At 44.5% G+C, this 20,744-nt stretch overlaps 1 protein-coding gene across 3 annotated transcripts; it reads right to left on the bottom strand.

The window, feature by feature from the left end:
- Positions 1-1,065: 1,065 nt before the first annotated feature.
- Positions 1,066-20,713, bottom strand: Fscn3 (fascin actin-bundling protein 3). 3 transcript variants are annotated; one of them, XM_059257454.1, is made up of 9 exons: positions 20,417-20,713; positions 18,635-18,848; positions 18,152-18,385; positions 17,231-17,349; positions 14,813-14,972; positions 13,701-13,871; positions 12,995-13,195; positions 10,475-10,647; positions 1,066-1,694 (listed from the first exon to the last, which is right to left on the bottom strand). In XM_059257454.1, exons 1-9 carry the CDS (start codon positions 20,558-20,560, stop codon positions 1,662-1,664), a joined length of 1,449 nt encoding a protein of 482 aa, XP_059113437.1. In that variant the 5' UTR covers positions 20,561-20,713; the 3' UTR covers positions 1,066-1,661. The 3 variants fall into 3 exon arrangements, with proteins under 3 accessions (XP_059113437.1, XP_059113435.1, XP_059113436.1); XM_059257452.1 differs by having other exon boundaries at positions 18,152-18,848; positions 20,417-20,712; XM_059257453.1 differs by lacking the exon at positions 1,066-1,694 and having other exon boundaries at positions 10,478-10,647; positions 12,995-13,200; positions 18,152-18,848; positions 20,417-20,708.
- Between the last annotated feature and the right edge of the window lie 31 nt (positions 20,714-20,744).

The raw sequence follows: 20,744 nt of genomic DNA, 5'->3' as shown, positions 1-20,744 counted from the left end.
TTGACTGCCCTCCTCTTTCCCCCACTCAAGCCTTCAAGTAAGGAAGGAGACAGAGAGCAAAGGCCAGAGCAGGGAGAGAGGGTGTCAGGGTGGAGGAAGGCTCTACTTTCTGAGTCCAAGCCTGGGACACATGGTGAGAGCAGCTGGTACCAGGTGGCTGAAAACACTGCCAGTGATACTGTCCCTGCTCTCTCTCAGGTCTGGTTTTCCAACAGAAGAGCCAAATGGCGCAGGCAAGAGAAGCTGAAGTGGGAAACACAGCTGCCAGGTGATTTCTGTGCATATCCACCCACCCACCCACCCACCCATCCATCCACCCACCCACCCATCCATCCACCCACCCAACCACCCACCCACCCATCCATCCATCCACCCACCCATCCATCCACCCATCCATCCATCCATCCATCCATCCATCCATCCATCCATCCATCCACTCATCCATCTACCCATGCATCCATCCACCCACCCATCCATCTATCCATCCATCCATCCATCCATCCACCCACCCATCCATCCACCCATCCACCCATCTACCCATCCATCCATCCATCCACCCACCCACCCACCCATCCACCCACCCACCCATCCATCCATCCATCCATCCACCCACCCATCCATCCATCCATCCATCCATCCATCCATCCATCCACCCACCCATCCATCCATCCATCCATCCATCCATCCATCCATCCATCCATCCATCCATCCATCCATGTATCCATCCCACATTTACCTAGTAACCCTTATGTGCCTGGCTCTGTACTAGATCCTGGGCATACATAGACCCTGTTCTTAAGGATGATTCTTAAGAATCATCCTTTGAACTTTATTATTTCTAGTTTCCTAAGGCCTGTTTTGGGAAGAAGACAGCCTAGTTTGTGACATCTGTCTCTTCCAAACTCTGTAAGAAGATGCTACCTTTCCTGGAACCTTTGTCTTTTACCACACCCCAGGTCCCCATGCCTATTTCTCCCTCTGAGTGGATCCACCCTCATCTTGTAGGTGCTTCTCAGGATCTGATGGTACCAAGAGTTCCCCCAGTGATCACCTCTGCTCAGGTACTTGAGAGGAGAGGGGTGTTTATGAACTGGGAAGACTGAAGATCTCACGGCCTTTCCTATTTCTGGTGAAGGCATGGGTAAAATCCATGGGTAGCCAAGGCTTTCACAGTGGATTTCTACACAGTGCTATCCCCTGGTCTCCCACATGAATGGCATCCTCTGGAGTGTAGGACACAGCCTGGGGGGGTGCAGGTGTCTTGAGGGTCATTTAGTCTTGGTCCCCAGGCTTTCTGAGTAGGAAGACTCACTAGCAGTTGAGAAGACCTTCAACTTTGCTTTCTCTAGCAGTCCTCTGGCAGTGTGCCCTCAGCAACCCTGCCTGTGCTGGAACCATTGAGTCCTTCCTTCTGTCAGTTGTGCTGGGGAACGGCACCAGACAGGCGTGCCAGCGACACCCCATCCCAAGCCTGTCTCCAGTCCTGCTGGGGTAAGAATTGAGAACAGGGCATGTGTGCCCAGAGTCCAGTGCAGATCCTGGAGGGTGTGGGGAGGAGTGTTGTGGGTATTCTTCACCTTTTCTGGGGGAGGGTGTGGTTCTCCAGTTGAGGATACCAAAGGAATCTCTCAAAACAGCTTCCTTCATTCCTTGTGTGGCTCTTAAAGCTGGGGAGTCCATAGTAGCTCTGACACCTACAGAAGGCAAAGGAAGTGGTATTGAGATTTGAATATCTATACCCTTAGGTAAGTATATCTCAGCCCTCCTCTTCAGTGACTGTGAGAGGCTTGTAGGACTGAGAAGCCCAACTCGGGTGCCAGTGAGATAGCTCAGCAAGTAAAAACACTTGCTACTGAGTCTGATGACTGGAGTCTGATCCCAGAAACTCACATGGTAGGAGATAATCGACTCCCATAAGTGTCCTCTGGCCTCCACATGTGTGCTTTGCACATGCTGTGTACATGCGGCATTTGAACACATAAATGGTAGATAAATGAATGTGTGTATGCCGAAAGCCCAAGTTCCCCTGCTTGTACACATACAGGCATGCATTTGAATGCACACATACACACCCATAGTGAGTACATTAATGTGGGGGAAAAGCCCAAGCTCCACAGAGTCTTGCATGGTGTTACCCCATCGCCACCTTTGCTCTTCCTACCACTGGCCCTGTCACTAGTCTTGGTGACACTTCAGCCCTGACCTGTCTGGTGCTCCATTGTTGCAAGACTCGGGCTAAGGCAAGAGACCCAGAGACAGGTAGGATCTAACACTATTATTTCCCCCACACAGACTGCCACACCCTCCTTCCTGTGGCTTCTTCTTCATGTATGGAATTTGCCTGGCCCTGCCTCACCAGCCCTCCTGTGTATCATCTGATTGGAGGGCCAGGAGAACCAGCATCAACCTATTACTCACACTGGCTATAAGAGACCTCCATTTGGCAGTAATAAAACTTTTTTAAAGTTAGCAATAGTTCTTGCTATTATTCTTTTTTCACAAACACCAATGTGCCTCTATCTATCTATCTGTCTGTCTGTCTGTCTGTCTGTCTGTCTATCACCTATCATCTATCTCCTAATTTATATATACATACATTGCATTGAGTTATATTTATCTATATAGCAATGAGTCTATCAATCCCATGTATGTAGATATATATATGTACCTATTGATCTATTTAGACATTGGGGTTATACATGCACACATATTATATCATAGCATTTCACTCTTAAGTCCTCAGTGCAGGTTTGAAGAAAACATGTAAATGAGATGTTACTTACATAACTAACCATAATAGCCACACTTAAGAAAATTTACTATCGTTCTCTTATTTATTTGTTTTTGTTTGTTTGTTTGTTTGATTCAGGGTCTCACTGTGTAGTTCTAGCAATCTGGAACTCACTATGTAGACCAGGCTAGCCTCAAACTCATAGAGATCTGCCTGCCTCTGCCTCCCAACTACTGGGATTAAAGGTGTGTGTCACCACACCTGCCAAGACAATTTACCATAGCTCTTTGGTCTAAACAAGTAAACATCAATTTCCTAATTGTGTGTGTATTTTTGATGGAGCAGCAGAATGGAAATGACATTTTGAGATTCTGCTCTCATGTTTATACAAGCTCCAGGGGCACACGAGTCCCAGATCTTCTCAAGTCTGTCTGCAAAAAAAGCTGCAGGCTTCTCCTAGGAAGTCTTGGGATGTGGGAAGAGGGAAGAAGCTAGAGAAAAGAAGTTGAGTATGGGGATGTTGGGAAAGGAAGATTGGCTTGTGTTTCTAAATTTTTTCTCTTTTTCCTTTCTCCCCCTCTCTCTCTTCCCTTGTAATTCCAGCCTGGCTTTGAATTCATGATCCTCCTGCTTGCTTCAACCTTCCAAGTACTAGAATTATAGGTATATGCTGCAAATTCCCAACAAATCCTTCCTCTTCTGAGAGGCAGAGGGTGGGTAACGTGGTGGCGACAGGGGTCAGGGTGGGAGCATGCTTGTCCCCCCTGGAGTAGGCACTAATTTAGAGCTTGTCTTTCAACTAGTCTTATTAGCAAATCCTCCAAAGCTGGCGGTTCAGGAACTAGTGAGCAACCACACATCTATTTATATGTAATTCACGTTAAAATGAACAGTTAGCCACCACTGAACCAGCCACGTTTCCAATACCACATGTGGGTCAGAACAGATTATGGCGCATTTCCACCAACAGCCCTGGATGCCATTTGATGACTAATGCGACACAGCCTGCCCCTCCCCTGACTCCTCCGCTTTTGAGATGGAGATCTGCTTGATAGGGCGGCCCAGGAAAGCAGGCAAGGCTATGAGAAGACAATGCGCGGCCCAGTTGGAGAACAGCCACTCGCTTCAGTGACAAGCCTGACGTCAGCGACCGTGGGAGCTGTCTTATTTCAGCTGAGGCCCACGAATGAGCAAAGGATGAAGGGTCACTTGTGGGGACTGGACATCAGATTGTGTGCATGCTCATGTCTGCACATGACTGTGTACACCCATGCACACGCATTCGCTCAGTTTTGTGTGTGTGTGTATGTGTCTACAGAATGCTGAGGAAGCTTTTGTATTAAATGACCTGCAAGGTGTCTTATCTCTTTAGATAAGCCCTGTTTTGCAGCAGAGTCTCAATGCCCAGGACAGCCTCCAACTCTTGAGCTCAAGTAATTCTCCTGCTTCATCCTTTCACGTTGCTGGGGCTGCAGGTCCACTCTCTTCCTGGTGTCAGTGTTTAATGCCATCTTGGAAAAGTGGCCTCCTACTCTCTAGCACTTTCTATTTAACATTGAATTAAAAAAAAATTAATTCTTTCAGGAATCTTGAGAAGAAATACCGAAACCTAAGGCCATTTCCTCTCTCCAAATTGAGGATCGTTCATGTTTTTATTTTAGCTTTTCTCATCAGAGGACTTTAAGAGTAAGCATTTATTGTCATGTGGGGCAATTTGCCCAAAGTTGGGGACGTGGATGCTGGTTTTAGGAGGCAGCTTGCTATGCTAAATAATAGCTTTTTAAACACTTTCAATCCTGATTGTATCAGGAGAAAGTACCACGTGGGTCCATTCATTGCCTCTTTAAACAGTTGCTAACCTTAACAAAAGGAAAGACTAGCGCTCAGCTTGGTCTGGGAGGGGAAATCTTAACTAGGATTCCACAGCATTGTTTTGTTTTTTCATTGTGCTTATTTTTGTAGTCACTTTGTATTTACGGCAAGTGATTTGGGTTTTACTTTATGATAGTGATAAAAATATTCCTTTTTAAACGAATGTGTTTAAGAATCTATGTGAGGGGTTGGGGATTTAGCTCAGTGGTAGAGCGCTTGCCTAGCAAGCACAAGGCCCTGGGTTTGATCCTCAGCTCTGGAAAATTAAAAAAAAAAAAATCTATGTGAATTAAAATGTTAGACAATGGGGCTGGAGAGATGGCTCAGAGGTTAAGAGCACTGACTGCTCTTCCAGAGGTCCTGAGTTCAATTCCCAGCAACCACATGGTGGCTCACAACCATCTGTAATGAGATCTGGTGCCCTCTTCTGGACTGCAGTCATACATGCTGTATACATAATAAGTAAATAAATCTTAAAAAAAAAAATAAAATAAAATGTTAGACAAAGTAATGAAGACAGTGCAAGACAGGCATACATCTGGAAGTCCTGCTTTAATGGAAGAACAGTAGACATCAGTCACATTTGAGTTAGAGGCTGACCTCTGCTGCAATGAGTTATGGGCCCTTAGACTAAGTACTCCAGCTCCCTGTAGAGGTGAGAAGTGGTGAGGGAATTACTCTGCTCCTTCCTTCACTGCATCAAAGCTAATGATAGTTCAAGGAGGCTTGGTGAACAGCCAGGGAGGTGAAAGGGAGGGCTGTATGGACAGAGATGTTAACACCAGTACCCATGTTCATAAGGTGGACACTCTTTTGTTCTTGTTCTAAACCTAAAGGTACTTTTTATAATATTCTTTTTTTTTTGAAATTGTAATATGACTACATTATTTCTACCCTTTCTTGTAAGACGAATTGCTAAACAGTCTTATTAATAAAAAACCTGGAGCCAGATATTGGGGTGAAAACTGAGAGATCAGAGAAGCAGAAAGAAGCCAGTCATGTTCTTACCGCTGGGAAATCCTCAGCCAAGAGAGAGCTTTGGCCTATGGCAAGGCAGCTTAGAGGCACGCAGAAAAGGAGACAGACAGGAAAGAGAAAAGTGGAGGCTGGAGAGACACCAGTCTTTCACCCAAGAACCAACATGCTAGCAGACTGGTAAGCCACAGAACATGAGGCAAAACATAGATTAATAGAAATGGGTTAATTTAAGATATAAGAGCTAGCTAGCAAAAGACCTGCCATAGACCATACAGTTTGTAAATAATATTAAACCTCTGAGTGATTATTTTATAAGTGGCTGCAGGACTGTGGGACCAGGCAGGACTGGAGAAAACTTCTGACTACATTTGGCACCCAATGTGGGGCAAGAATTTCCACCCAGAACCTGAGAAAGCTTTAGAAAAAGATTCTAAAATGGAGCTTAAAAACAGGTTCTTAGTTGTGTCTCAGACAAGCTGCAGCATGTGGGCTTGAGCTACAGTATGGTAGATTCCTGCCATGGTACACAGAGGTGGATTTAGCTTTTGCTAGTACAGATCAAAAAAAAAAAAAAAAGTTTATGGGCCAGCTGCATGCCACCTGGTGGCAGCATGGACTCCAGAGTTGGCAGGGTAAGCATGACTCTTCTGGGTACCTCCACCATATTGGGAAGCTGAAGTGGGCAGAGTCAGCAGCCAAAGCCACCACTTCAGTCCTAGCCATGCTGCAGTTTAAAACACTGATCAGAAAAGGATTATAGGTACACAAAGACAGATTCAGATGGAATAAGTCTCTAAATTGTTTATATTATGTATTAAAATGTACATAGGCTTGGAAGAGAGAGGAAAAGGAGGATAGTTACATAAAGAAATACATAATTTAAAAAATAAAGTCTTTAAAGAGACAGTAAAAAGTAGTATAAAAATAAGCCACATAAAGATGAAAATCACACAGAGAGTCTGGATTATATTGTCTTTGGGATTTTTAACTGCAGAAAGACACTTGATTGTAAAGGCTGCTAAGTTAAACCAGTATATATATTTTAAAGGTATCTTGACTTCAAAATTTGTATATGAGGATACATTGCTTTGGAATAGAGGTTCTGCTTGTGTTTCCACAGAAGATGAGAACCTATGGATTGCTTCCATGCTAATATGGTTTGATCATATTGACCATATTGACCTGAAAGGTCGATATAGCCTCACAAACTATGACAGCCAAAATTTAACTATAATTCTTAATTTTCTCAGGCTCCCCATAAAATTACCAGCACCCCCAACCAGCAGGAAGTAGTATGAGAAGCTATGCCCAAATTCCCAAAATATTGTTTATAAATGTTTATTTTTATTTAAAGGGGGTTGATTATAAATGCAATCTCTTTCTAAAGAAGAAAATGGGATATTATAGATATGATAGAATAAAAGGGTAGATTATTGAATCTACTTTTAAAGAGCAACAGCTTGTTTAAAATGTTTTACATTTGCTATGGATTTTAGTTTATTGATACAAATTTAAAGTTAATTTTGTTATACTGTATATATATTTCTACTCTTATTTAAGGTATTATGTTTGTGCAGCTCATTTAAAATTGTAATGTATAATTAAGAAATACAGATTAATAATTAGTCATCTATGATAATCACACTTATAGTCATGTTAGTTAAGTTTTCTAGGTATACATAGATACATTTCAATTAGGTAGGTAATCTTCAAACACTTCAAAGACATACAGAATATGGCAGAATATGTTTTAAGAACTTAGACTTTTCTGGACATTGAGACATGTCTGCTCCTGGCAGTACCAATCTGCTTCAGAGAAGATGATGGGCATTGAAGAAACCCCATAAGATTGCTTTCTTTATGGCAAAAGCTAGCCATTTTGGCAAGAAACTGCTTTTGCCTGGACTGCTTGACAGTATGTTCTAAAAACTGAACATGCAGGACCCATAGGAAGGTGAGCACTGAATTCTGCCAAAACAAGGAGAGATGGTCCTTCAGGTTCCTGATTTGCAGAGGAGATTGCCAGACATTCTGTAGGACACAGGGAGAAACAACTGAGAAACTCTAGGCCTATAAGTTGAAGATGGATGCCTCAACATTGCAGAGGAAGTTTGGCTGTCTCTGTCATTCTAGATTTTTGGAAGTTACTTACAATGCACTTCCTGTTTACTTAGGTAATATTATATCCTTCTGGGGTCTTTGATGGAGTTGAAGACTAGATAGTTAGAATTTTCCTTGGTTATGATAAAAATAAATTAGATATGAAACTTTAGACTCACAAATACAGGATAGATAAAATATTTTCTTTAATTTTGCCAAATACAAATAGACTGGATATTATAACTATAATTCTTGCTTGATAACTGTTCTATGACATATAATTTTACTATATTAAAGCTAAAACTTTTTGATTAGATAGAAAAGGGGAAGTGCTGGGGGATGTCTTTCTGTACACTGTGAACATACGTTGTTCCCATTGGTTAATAAATAAGCTGCTTTGGCCTATGGCAAAGCAGCTTAGAGGCAGGAGGGAAATCCAAGGAGAGACAGGAAAAAGGAAGGCAGAATCTAGAGAGATGTGAGCCAGCCGCCCAAGGAGCAACATGTAATGGGACATAGGTAAAGACACGGAACACGTGGTGATACATAGATTAGTAGTTATGGATTGAGTTAGGCTTTAAGAGATAGCTGGCAAGAAGCCTGCCATAGGCCACACGGTTTGTAAACAATACAAGCCTCTGTGTTTACTTGGGACCAAGTGGCCTCGGTACAGCGGGTGAGAGAGACTGGTCTGGACTGAAGGGGGCCGAGCTACACTCTCCTCCCTCCAACCTCTCCCATGTGTCCCCTCTCAAATTCATAGCACCTTTTATGTAAACACAAGAATGGGTACAACATTTTTTATTTTAAATAATTTTTTGAAATTAATATAATTACATCATTTCCCTTTCTCTTTCTATCTCTAAACTCTCCCAAGTACCTCCTCCTTTGCTCTTCAAATTTCTGGCCTCTTTAATCTTTAATTGCTGGGTTTTTTTTTATTATTATTTTGTTTTGTGTGTGTGTATTCCTAGATACATAAATATAACCTACTCCGAGTCTGTAAAATGTTACTTTCATGTACATATTTTCATAGAAGATCATTTGGTATTAGATAACCAGTTAGTGTGCTCTTCCCTAGAGAAGACTATTTCTGCAGCTCTCAGCAGCCCTTAGTTACCTGTAGTTTTTTGCCTACAGTTGAGGCTTCCTGAGATTTTCCCATTCATGTTAGCATATCCATTGGCGTCATCCTTTTTCAGGTCATGTTTAGACAGCCATGTTGGTAAGAGACTTCATGAGTAAAGCTTCTGACATTTCTAACAGTCTCACAGCCAACTCCACATTCCTCTGGCTCTTAGACTCTTTCTTCCTCCTAATGATCCTTGAGTCTTAGGAGTGAGAGTTATAACTATTTTTGGTCATAAGAATATTTAGAATGTAGTTAGGGATTATGCTGATTTAGTAAAGTAATGGTTATAGGTTCTCCTCCAAGATCTATAATTTCAATAGCCCAGGGTGGTTAGCTAGGTTTTTTGTACATGATTTCCAGGTATGATGGCCTCTTTTTAATTGTTGTTACATACACACATCCATCCATCCCATCCATCCATCCATCCATCCATCCATCCATCCATCCATCCATATGTACATACATACATACATCCCACTCAGCCCATATAGTGTTACTTGTATTTATATGATTTTGTGTCTGACCACTTGGTATTGGATAACCAACAAACATGCTAACAAGGAAGGGGAAATCGTTGGGGCCTCAACTCTAGACAAAGAACTTCAGGCAACTGAGGAATGCTGAGAGCAGGAGAAATCATCTTCCTCAGAGAAGAGTCTAAAAGACATTTACAAGTCACATCTGCATTTGGAACCTTTCAAGGCAAGGCTGGTTTTTCAGGGGGGCCACTGGGAAAAGTTTATTAATTTGGGCTGGGGGATGGGGAGCGTGTGGTAACCATCAGGCTCCTTCCTCTTGGGTAGAACTTACAGCATCATGAGAAGACATTTTTCTGGCCTTCTTTTTTATTCTTACTTTTAGCTAGTATTCAAAATAATGCTTGTGTGGCTTGTGTTGTAGTGTGTGTGGATGTGCGTATGGTTTTTACAGGTTCCCACTGTGTAGCCTAAATTGGCCTGGAACTTTATTAGCCTCCTGAGTACTGGACTACAGGTATACATCACCATGTCCAGCTAAATAATGTGTTTTATTTTGACAGTTATACACACACACACACACACACACACACACACACACACACACACACATTTATCCTGCTCCCCTTCACTTGCACTCCCCTCCTCATATCTCTCCACTTTTTCAATGGTTCCTTCTCCTTCTGTTTCCAAATATAGACATATATATGCATCTGTATGTGTATGTATATTTATTTATTTATTTATTTATTTATTTATTTATTTATTTATTTATGTACATATGTATGTTTTGAGACAGGGTTTCTCTGTGTAAAAGTCCTAGCTGTCCTGGAACTCACTTTGTAGACCAGGCTGGCCTCAAACTCACAGAGATCACCTGCCTCTGCCTCCCAAGTGCTGGGATTAAAATCATGTGCCACCACTGCCCGGCTGGTGTGTATATTTAAACCCAAATTCCACATATGAGAGAAAACCTGCAACATCTGTCATTCTTTCCTGTCATTTACCCTCCCTTGTTCCTTTCCCCCCTCCATTTAGGTCTCTCCTTATTCCTCATCGTCCCCCTTCCATTATCATGTCATTCATATGTACATGCACTTTCTACAATGAGAGAAAATGGGATATTCCAGATCCCATGTCTCCCAAATCAGACACACATTATGTGCCTGAGTCAGACACACATACGGATCTGGGGGTGGCCTGTTGTGATGTATTGTCTCTTGAAACAGGTGTTTCGCTAAACTCGGTAGGAAAAATTGTACAACACATATTCTTCTCTTGGATCTTGACTCTGGGTCTCCTGTTCTGTTCCTGGAGGCCTGGAAGATTTAGAGTTTGGCAGGCGGCATCCCATTGACCTGGAAAAGGAAGAGGAAATGGACCTTCAGCAATTCTGTGAGAGGAGAGGGGATAAAGTGATCTATCCCTTTCTGGATGAGGAGAAACATTAAATAAGTGTGAGGTTCATTTATAGGAAAAATAAAACCCCCATCAGAGTTCAGAGAAAGGCTGTGTAGTTAACGGGAAAGCATATATTAAGAACTTGTCTTTTTGTGTATTTGTCTTGTCTTGTTTAATGCTGGCACTGAACCCAGGGCCTCCCAGCATGTTAAGCACAAGCCCCTGTTTACTAAGAAGTTGACCTGAATTACTGACTTCAGATAGAATAAGAATGTAGTAGATGCCAGCTCTCACAGGGCATTTACTATTTATGTAATGCTTACAATGCCCTCCAAGGTCAAAACCTTATTCTTGCTTCACCTTCAAGGGACAGGCTTTGAGTCTAGAGACTGAGCTCTTATGCACTACAGCACATTGTCTATTAGAATATGGGGCTTGGGAAGAGCCTGAGAGATTTATGTCAAACCAAACTCTTCATGAAACAGATACAAAAGAGTTGAAGCCTAATGAGATTTCATTTTATTTTTTCTCAGTTTGTGCACAGTAAGGTGGCTGTGTAGAGAATATGCAGAAAACTGAAATATACTGAGGGTCTATATAGTTAGTTTCTGATTGGTTTTTAGCCTTGATAATTCCTATGGTGTAGATTACTTCCACTTTACATACAAGGAAACAGAGGTCTTGAAATATGAAAGCAATTTCTCCAAGGTCACAGTTCTAGCTAGAAGAATTCTTGCCTAGCATTCATGAAGCCGTGGGTTCCATCTCAGACATCACGGAAAACCAGCCATGGTAGAGCTTGCCTGTAATCAGCACTCGGTAGGTTGAAGCAGGAGGATCCTGAATTCAAAGCCATCCCTGACTACAGAGTAAGTCAAGGGCCAGCCTGGGCTACATGACAACAATAATAGCAGGAACACAGCAAACGGGAAATACTTTCTGTAAAGTTCATTTGACTTTCCAAGGCAGGAAAATGGGGCCTGTGAAAGGGTGGACTGAAGAACAACAAGTCTCCTGAAGTTCTGAACAGAATTGTGAAATGGAGGTAGCCTGTTAAAATAAACTTGATGTGCAGGCCAGGTAGTGGTGGCTCACGCCTTTAATCCCAGCACTTGGCAGGCAGAGGCAGGAGGAGCTCTGTGAGTTCGAGGCCAGCCTGGGCTACAGTGAGTTCCAGGACAGCTAGAGCTACATACACACAGAGAAACCCTGTCCCGAAAAAAAAAAACCAACAAAAAAAGCCAAAACAAACCAAAACCAAAACCAAAATAAACCAAAAACCTTTGAGTGCAGAAGAGACTGGAGGAGATTGAATTTGGGGACAGGGACTGTTCCTGAGGAGCGATGACAGCAGTATCTAGACTGGTGGTGGTAATCGTAAGAGAGTGTGCTCAAGGGACTTCGGGGGCGGGGAAGCACCCAAGAATGTGCACTGTTTGAGACAGGCGGCCAGAAGGGGGTTCAGAGAGGCAGTACCGAGGCTTTGACTCTGACCGTCTGGAAGGACAGTAGGATCAGGCTGGGAGGGACGATATGGCAGAAGAAAGTTGCCTTAGAAGGGGAGGACTGGGCTGGAGAGATGGCTAAGCGGTTGAGAGCACTGACTGTTCTTCCAGAGGTCCTGAGTTCAATTCCCAGCAACCATATGGTGGCTCACAACCATCTGTAATGAGATCTGGTGCCCTCTTCTGGCCTGCAGGGATATGTGCAGACAGAACACTGTATACATAATAAATAAATAAATCTTTAAAAAAAAAAAAAAAAAAAAAAAAAAAAAAAAAAAAAAAAAAAAGAAGAAGGGGAGGACTATGGACAGGAATCAGTCATGCTGATTTAGAGGGACTGGGAGGTTGAAATCAAGTCAATTTGGAGAGAAAGGAGGCTGGCATTTCAGGAAGCATCGGGGCTGGAGATAAACCAAGGGGTAAGGACGTAAGTGCCCCTCCCTGTCTACATACATTCTCAAAGTCACCCGTTTTTTCCCCCCCAAAATGGGGTAAAATTCTGCATCTTAAAGGAGACAGGGCACCCAGGCCTGCTTGAAGACCCACAAGTCAGTGCGGCATAACAGTAAGAAGCCCAGACACGATGCGTGATGCTTTTCTTCCCTCCCTAGCAAGACCAGGTTTAGAAGCGTGCAAGGAACGGTGCAGGTTTGGAATAAATGCCTGGAGTTGGTCAGCTCCTGGACAGAAGCGAGCCCATTACTGCATTTTGGTCTTTGCACCACAACCTCCCCACCCACCTCCATTCTCCTCTTGTGCCTCGTCTCCCGCTTCCCTGACTGACACCACTCTCCCTTACCTAAAATTCCCAGATACATTCTTTGGTAATGTCTCCGCTGTCTGCCAAGAGTGTTCCACTTCGGTCGGCTCGGATGTAGAAGCCATTGGGCGCCAGCACCGTGAGCAAGTTGCTCCCCTGAAGTTCTATACAGAAGTTGAGGGCGAATTTTCCCCAAGGGCGGAAGGTGCCAAAAGATGTTATTGACCAGAAGGATCCACCCTGTGCTGGGGAGGGAAGAGCTAGGGTTGGTCGGCCATTTGGAAAGCAGTTTTCTAAGCATGAAACCTCCAAGGGGAGTTCCCTGAAGTCTGCTATCCTCTCCATCTCCCAGGGGATCATATCCTGCCTGCAATGGTAGATCCTTCTAGAGAAATGCAGCAGAACCACTGGGAACCTCACCAATTCCTATTCTGCTAACCCACCCTGGAACCTTGAAGTATGGAAACAAACTGAAACCCTGTTTTTTTTTTGTTTTTTGTTTTTCGAGACAGGGTTTCTCTGTGTAGCTTTGCGCCTTTCCTGGAACTCACACTGGCCTCGAACTCACAGAGATCCGCCTGCCTCTGCCTCCCGAGTACTGGGATTAAAGGCGTGCACCACCACCGCCCGGCCAGAAACCCTGTTTTTATGAGGAGCAGTGTCTGGAGTGGCAGATCCCTAAGTACAGCCAGGGGCTAAGGCTGAGCTGGATACGGGTCTCCGGGTGGGAGAAGGAATCACTCACCTTGAAAGTGATAGATGCCCTGGCGGCAGGGCAGTAGGTGAATGCAGTCAGGTTGGTCTCTATTGCACTGCATCAGGTCATGGTCTGAGCAGGAGCCCACATACCCATATCGACCTCTTAAGATGAGAAAGGGGCGATTGGCAAATCGAATCCCCAGTTCCTCATTTGGACCTGAAAGAAGCAGGAAGGTGTTATCTGGATAGGCTGGCTCTCTCAAGTGTTTTCCCAGAGGGAAGAAAGGAGCACTAAGGGTGTCCAAGGATGATGTCAGTATTTTTCCACACGCTTGTTTGTGGGGTGTGTGTGTGTGTGTGTGTGTGTGCACGGAGGCCAGAGGAGGGTCAGGTGTTCCACTCCATCCCTCCCTACCTCCCCTTGAGTTAGGGCTTCTGACTGAACCTATAACTCAGCATTTTTCATAAAGGTTGGCAGCAGCAAGCCTCAACAATTCTTTAGTCTCTGTCCCCTCCTCTCCAGCGCCGAGGTGATAGGTACCCACACCACACCCAGCTTTTCATGTGGGTGCTGGGGATCACAACTCAGGTCTTCACACTGGTATAGCAAGCATTTTGCTCACCCAGCTGCTAATCACTCTGGCCCCAGAATGCTGTCTGTCTTTTAACCTTTACTGAGCACATGCTGTGTGCCAGGTCTTACACTAGGTGCTTGTGAAATGTTTGCCAGAGCACTCAGCAGAGCACAGAGCACAAGAAATCTAAATATTCTTTCTTTGGGATGTGTTAATCTGTTTAATCCCACTGCAATCCTGTGAAGCAACAGAAGTCTGTCACAAACTTTAAAACCGAAGCTCAAAGAGGGTCTGTTCCAGCAACTGAACAGATAACACACACTCAAACCTGATGTCAACTCATTGCTTCCAAAACCTTTAAAAAAAAATGACTCAAGAAAGGGCTTGCCGCAGAAGCCTAACAAACCGAGTTCCATCCCTGGGACCCACAATGAGAGGGGGAAACAGAGAGAGCTGACTCCTGAGGTCTTCTGATCTCCATGTTCATCCTCTTTCTCTCCCCGTACATATGCAACAATCTATGTGAAAGCTTCCTCTCACAGCATCCCGGGCTTGGGCTAGCCTGGGAGGAGACTCGGCTCACCTGGGATGGTGGCATTTGCCATCAGCAGGCCATTGGAAATGATGCTCAGGAAACGCCCATTGGAGGACTGCAACATGATTTTGCCACAATTCCAGTGCACGCGGAAGAAGGTGTCAGACTCCAGGGGGTGCCCATCAGCTATGATGGACTTGTGGCGCCTCTGGAGAAAATGTGGGGACCAGGAACCAGGAGTAAGGTTAACAACCTCAGACTTTTCCCCATCAGTTTTAGTACCGGGCCCCATTCCCATACCCTCCCCTTCCCCAGCCTCTGTAATTGTCTAGACTATGCCTTATGCTTTCAAAAATCGCTTTTTTAAAAAAAATACTTTTTTAAGATTTATTTATTTGGATGAATGTTTTACTTGTATGTCTATGTACCACCTGCCTAGTGCCCACGGAGCCCAGAGATGGCGTCAGATCCCCCGGAACTGGAATTACAGATGGTTGTGAGCCACCAGGTAGGTGCTGGGAACTGAACCCAGGTCCTCTGGAAGAGCAGTTAAGAGCTCAGTGCTCTTAACCACTGAGCCATCTCTCCAGCTCCTCAAAAATCTCTTTGTAAAGCAAAAATAAAAAAAAAAATCTCCACAAAAATAATTTTGTGACCTCAGCTCTCCCACCTCCATCTGTCTTCTGTGTAACCCAGTGAAAAGTGTAAAACGATGGGGCCAGGATATCATAATAGGAGAAACAAACTTCAACCCTGACACCAAAATAATTTTTTAAGTGTTTAAAGTGAAAATTATATTATAAACCATCCAGAGGACATGAGAAAAACACTTTGCATCTTGGGGGTTGAACAGTGATTTATTGGGATGGAAAAGGATTAAACATCTAAATATTTGGCAAATTGGAATTTATAAACAAAAAAATGCTTCTCAAAAATGTTATTTAAAAATGCAAAGGCATCTGAGTATGGTGGCACATCCCTTTAATCCCAGCAGAGGCAAGAGAATCTTTGTGAGTTTGAGGCCAGGCTGGTCTGCATAGTGAGTTCTAGAACAGCCAGGGCTACACAGTGAGGCCATGTCTCAAAAAACCAAAAATAAATAAATAAATAAAAGAGAAAATGAAAAGGCCAGGCATAGGTTGGAGAAAGCATGTACAGCACATAGCTTTGGCAAAGGACTTGAATTTAGAGCATATGAAGATCTTATACAATTCAGGTACAAGACTATAGGCCCAGTCACAAATGGGCAAAAATTTGAAGACACTTAGCACAGAAGATATATAATTAGCAAACAGACATGTGAAGAGATACTTAGATAACCACTTACAAATGCTATAAACACAAACTGAAACATAGTAAGATGTTACACAGTCCCTAGTGTAGCTACAATGAAAAAGATAGGCAATATAGGTGCTGGCTGGCTGGTAAGGTCAGGCAACCATTAGAACCCACCCACCCACCCTGCTGGAAAAACATAAAAGGTATAGTCACTTTGGAAAACTGATATTTTCTGTCCTTACTTTTCTTTATGTAGTTTAGCTTGGCCTTAAACAATATATAACCAAGGCTGGATTTGAACTTTTGATCTACCTGTCCTGATCTACTTGCTTATGCCTCCCCAAGTGCTGGGATTACAGGCATGCAGCGTCACACCCTGCTGAAAACTGCTGAACACTTTCTTGAGGCGGTTAACACAGATCTACCATATGACCCAGAAATTCCATTCCTAGGTGTTTACCTAAGATATACGAAATTAAAAGTCTACAAAAAACTTCTTACACAAATGTTCATGGCAATTTTATTCATAATAGACCAAGTATTTAACAACAACCAAATGGACAGACAAATCATGTTTATGCTTGTGAACAGTATGAGAGACTGCACAGTTGAGGAACTACTGATACATGCAACAACATGGGTGGAGCTTAGTAAAATTCTGCTCTTCAAAAGAAGTATAGCATATATACCATAAGAGTTCATTTAGATGAAATTCTAGAGCAGGCACATCCGATATATAATGGCAGAACAAGCAAAGACCAGTGGTATGAGAAGATCAAGGATGGAGGAAAATGGACCATGAAGAGGAGTCAGGAATTCGATGGTGGCCGAACTATTCTCTAACTTGTGGTATGCCTGTGGTATGGTTGCATGGTTATATACATTTGTTGAAGCACGTTGAATTTTACACTTAAAGTAGGACAGTTTATTCATACAGCATCATTCATATATTTACACACAATATATACTACATATATATCATATCATTTACATTTGTTTAAATTATGCCATAGTAATTTTTTTCTTGAAGGAAAGAGGGCCCAGTGGAGGAAAATGAATGTTTGTTGGGTAGGGCCTCTACAGCTCACCTAATCTTATCTGGCCATACACACTGGGGAAGGAGAAAGTATGTCTAGACAGGGAGAGCTCAGTGTTTACAGTTTCTTGCATTGAAAACCAAAGTCTCACCTGGGCTAGGTAGTAGCCATTGGCTGAACGAAGTTGTAAGGTAAGACTCTCATTGTCACATTCATACTGGAACAAGGACATTGGGGTCAAGCGCTCAGAGGCAGCACACACCTCAGCATCTAGAGAGGAAGTGCACAGAAGCAGCTTTTTAGCTCAGTCCCAGCCCCTTCTCCATGCTTGTTATGGGGTTCCCTGTATTTTTCTTCCTCAACCTTACGCTAGCTCATACTAATCCAGAGAAGTCCAGGCAACTTTTCCTTAAAGCCATATCTTTATCTGCCTCTTGAGAAGTCTCCTTGGGGGCCCAGGATCTTTCTTATGACTAGGTTCCAAATGTCTTGCTTGTCCTGTGCTAGCTAGTATTTTGTTGACTTGACACAAGCTGGAGTCATCTGGAAATGGGGAATCTTAATTGAAGGGTTGCCTCCATCAGGTTGTCCTGTAGACAAGTCTGTTGGGAGCGTTTTCTTGATTGATAATTGATGTGGAAGGGCCCAGGGCCCAGCCCTCCGTGGGCATTACCAACCCTGGGCAAATAAATAGTCCTGGGTGGTATAAGAAAGCAAACTGGGCCAGGCATGAAAGCAAGCTGGGGGGGGGGGGGGTTGGGGATTTAGCTCAGTGGTAGAGCGCTTGCAAGTGCAAGGCCCTGGGTTCGGTCCTCAGCTCCAGAAGAAAAAAAAAGCAAGCTAGGAAGCGCTGTTTCTCCGGGATTCTGCCCTGTCGGGTGGAAGTTAAACAAAACAAAAACCTTTTCCTCCCCAAGTTGCTTTTGAGCACGGTATCTTTTAATCACAGAAACAGGAAGAAAACTAGAACACATCCTGAACAGTTTCTCCGTTTTAGTACCTAGCCTCCCCTCCACAACCCCTCACCCCGACTCCGCCCCACAGGGATGGTGGTTTTGGACCCAGTACTTGCCATACATGACTGAGATGAACCTCCGCGTCCTTGACCTCAGGCTGACCCAGGTTGGGAAATGTTGTAGGATGAACCACTCCTCCCCCCTCGTAGGATTGGAGCCCAGGCCCAGGAGTAGATGTGTGCCCTGTGGATACAGCGTGCCTCCTTCTCCATCACACAGTGCCACAAGCCCTCTGGGCCGCACTTGCATGTAAAAAGCCGTTTGTGATGAGCGTTGAGGGACCAGCCGGTCTACATGAGACAAGAAATGGTGTGTAGAAGTCTCCAGGTGGTAGCATCCATCTTGGAAATGCAACAGGAAACCACATTCCTCTAGGCAGGGGACTGCTGCGTCTACCCAGATTCGGCCCACAGAGTGGTCTGCTCGGGCATAGCTGCGGTAGGTGGGGCTGTAGAGGATCACATGGATATGCAGGGCCGGTCTAGGGGTCCACATATGGTAAGCTGAGAGAACCCTGGAGTTGCAGAATACATCCTCACCATCGGACTCCAGATAGCGACCAGAGATAATGCACTGGAGGGTCCATTTGCCATTTCGGTGGAAACGGAGCAGGAAGCACCCATGGTGGCTGGTCCTTGGCCTGCCATAGCACACAGTACCATCGGCTTCACACAGCAGGTAGAGGCCCTGCAAGTTCTTCAGTCGAACCACGGCCTGCGCATCATGTTCATTGCTCACCAGGAGCTCCCAGGTCTGGAGGTGTTGGGAGGAGGGGAAGTGAGTGCTACCGAGTCAACAACTGAAAACCAAGAACCTTGGCACCATCAGCACCTCCAACAAGACTAGTTACCCTGCCTTCCATACCTGCCTTGGCTTCTCTTTGCTATGAACATTTCTACTTGCTCAGTTAACATAATTGAAAAGATTTCTAGGCTGGGGGTGGTAGTGGTGCATGCCTTTAATTCCAGCACTCAGGAGGTAGAGGCAGGCAGAGCTTGGTGAGTTCAAGGCCAGCCTGGTCTGCATAGCCAGTTCTACATCAGCCAGGGATACATAGCGGGAGCCTGTCTCAAAACAAACAAAATACAACAACAACAAAAAGGTCTTATGGGCTGTCTACCTCTAGGGTTACAGGACTTCTTAAGATCCAGTGGGGGGCCAGAGAGATGGCTCAGTGTAAAAGCACTTGCCTCAAAAACCGACAGCCTGAGGTCTGTCTCCAGGACCCACATTTAAAAAGCTAGATGCAATCAGGTGAGCTGGTTCAGTGGGTAAAGGGGCTCGTTGCCAAGCCTGATGGCCTGAGTTTGATCCCTGGGTCCCACTTGGTGGAAGGAGAGAACTGACCCCTGCAAGTTGTCCTCTGACCTCTGCATGTGTGCCATGGTATAGCTATGTGCATGAACACACACACACACACACACACACACACACACACACACACACACACACGAATAAAGAAAATGTAATAATTTTTTTAAAAAAAGCTAGACAGTGGCAATTGTCTGTAATCCTAGCACTCCTATGGCAAGATGGGAGATAAAGACAGGAGAATCTTCTGGAAGCTCATGGGCCACATAACCTAGAGCACACAGTGCAGGCAAAAACAAGAGATAACCTCAAGGTGGAAGGAGAGAATGGATTCTGGAAAGTTGTCCTCTGACCTCATGGATATGTTTATGTATATATACACACACACAGGACCCATGAGAAACCCTAGATTCCCACCTCAGAGAAGCAAAACCTTCCTCTTTCCCTTGCTCCCATCCTTCAAAACCTAAAAGAAAACAAGCTTCGCTTTGTTCTATTTCTTTCACTCTTTCTGCACACCCTGGATAGCACAGTACCTGGTACCTCTCCCTGCAGGGTCCACTTCTCCAAAGGGGAAGTGCAAGAGAGCATCCCGACTGTAGGTATAGATGTTGAGATACAATTGTCAGTTCCACTGTGATGAATTTGGTTGTAAAGGAGAAGACTTTGCTGCTGTTTTCTCTCTAAAACAGAGACCAAGTCAGCAAGCACTTTAAAACAGTTCATTACTTTCTCCAGATCAGAAACATGGGTCTTGTACTACGGCCCAGCTTCTTTTGGACGCCTGGTCCTGCCTTCCAGTCTGGACTCCCCACCTGTCCGCTTTGTGACACTACCACACTGCTAGGATGGAGTGTGGGGAACTTTGAAGGCAAGCAGCCAGGCCAGCACAACAGCAGAGACTATGCCAGTGATGAGGATGGGAATGCAACACACACACACACACACACACACACACACACACACACGCCACTCAGAAAACTGGTTCTAGTCCAGGTTCGCCTTGTTACCTGTCTCCTGCACAAACTCTTTGCAGTAGCTGTGACTGTACTTTTAAATGCTTCAAAGGTGAGGTAGGTTCCTGCCCAGCTGATGAGCCCAACCCTTAGGTCCTCGGTCTTTGGATGTCTGTGTATCCACTCCACCTCAGCCATGGGGCCAGTGCCACAGGTGATGACTCTGTCCGGCCCAGCCTTCCCCCCAGTGGTGAAGTCCTACAGGCCATATGGCCCGGAATAAGGCCCGTAGTACCCACCAGAAGCCGTTCCCAGAGGAAACTTCCCAGGCAGAGGTCTGGCCTAAGGCCCAGCACCTCTGTGACCCGGGAGCATTATGACT

The sequence above is a fragment of the Peromyscus eremicus genome, chromosome 3 (assembly GCF_949786415.1).
Source record: "Peromyscus eremicus chromosome 3, PerEre_H2_v1, whole genome shotgun sequence".
NCBI classification, from domain to species: domain Eukaryota; kingdom Metazoa; phylum Chordata; class Mammalia; order Rodentia; family Cricetidae; genus Peromyscus; species Peromyscus eremicus.
The sequence above is the reverse complement of the archived record's forward strand: the minus strand, read 5'-3'. Positions and strand labels throughout refer to the sequence as shown.

Bases quoted from the DNA above. Each gene is read 5' to 3' on its own strand.
- Fscn3 (XM_059257452.1), bottom strand. From the start codon at position 20,560: ATGGCTGAGGTGGAGTGGATACACAGACATCCAAAGACCGAGGACCTA. The intron at 13,872-14,812 runs GTGAGCCGAGTC...TGCTTCTTTCAG, and splicing joins GGCAAATGCCACCATCCCAG to GTCCAAATGAGGAACTGGGG. The intron at 10,648-12,994 runs GTAAGGGAGAGT...TTCCTTTTCCAG, and splicing joins AATGTATCTGGGAATTTTAG to GTCAATGGGATGCCGCCTGC.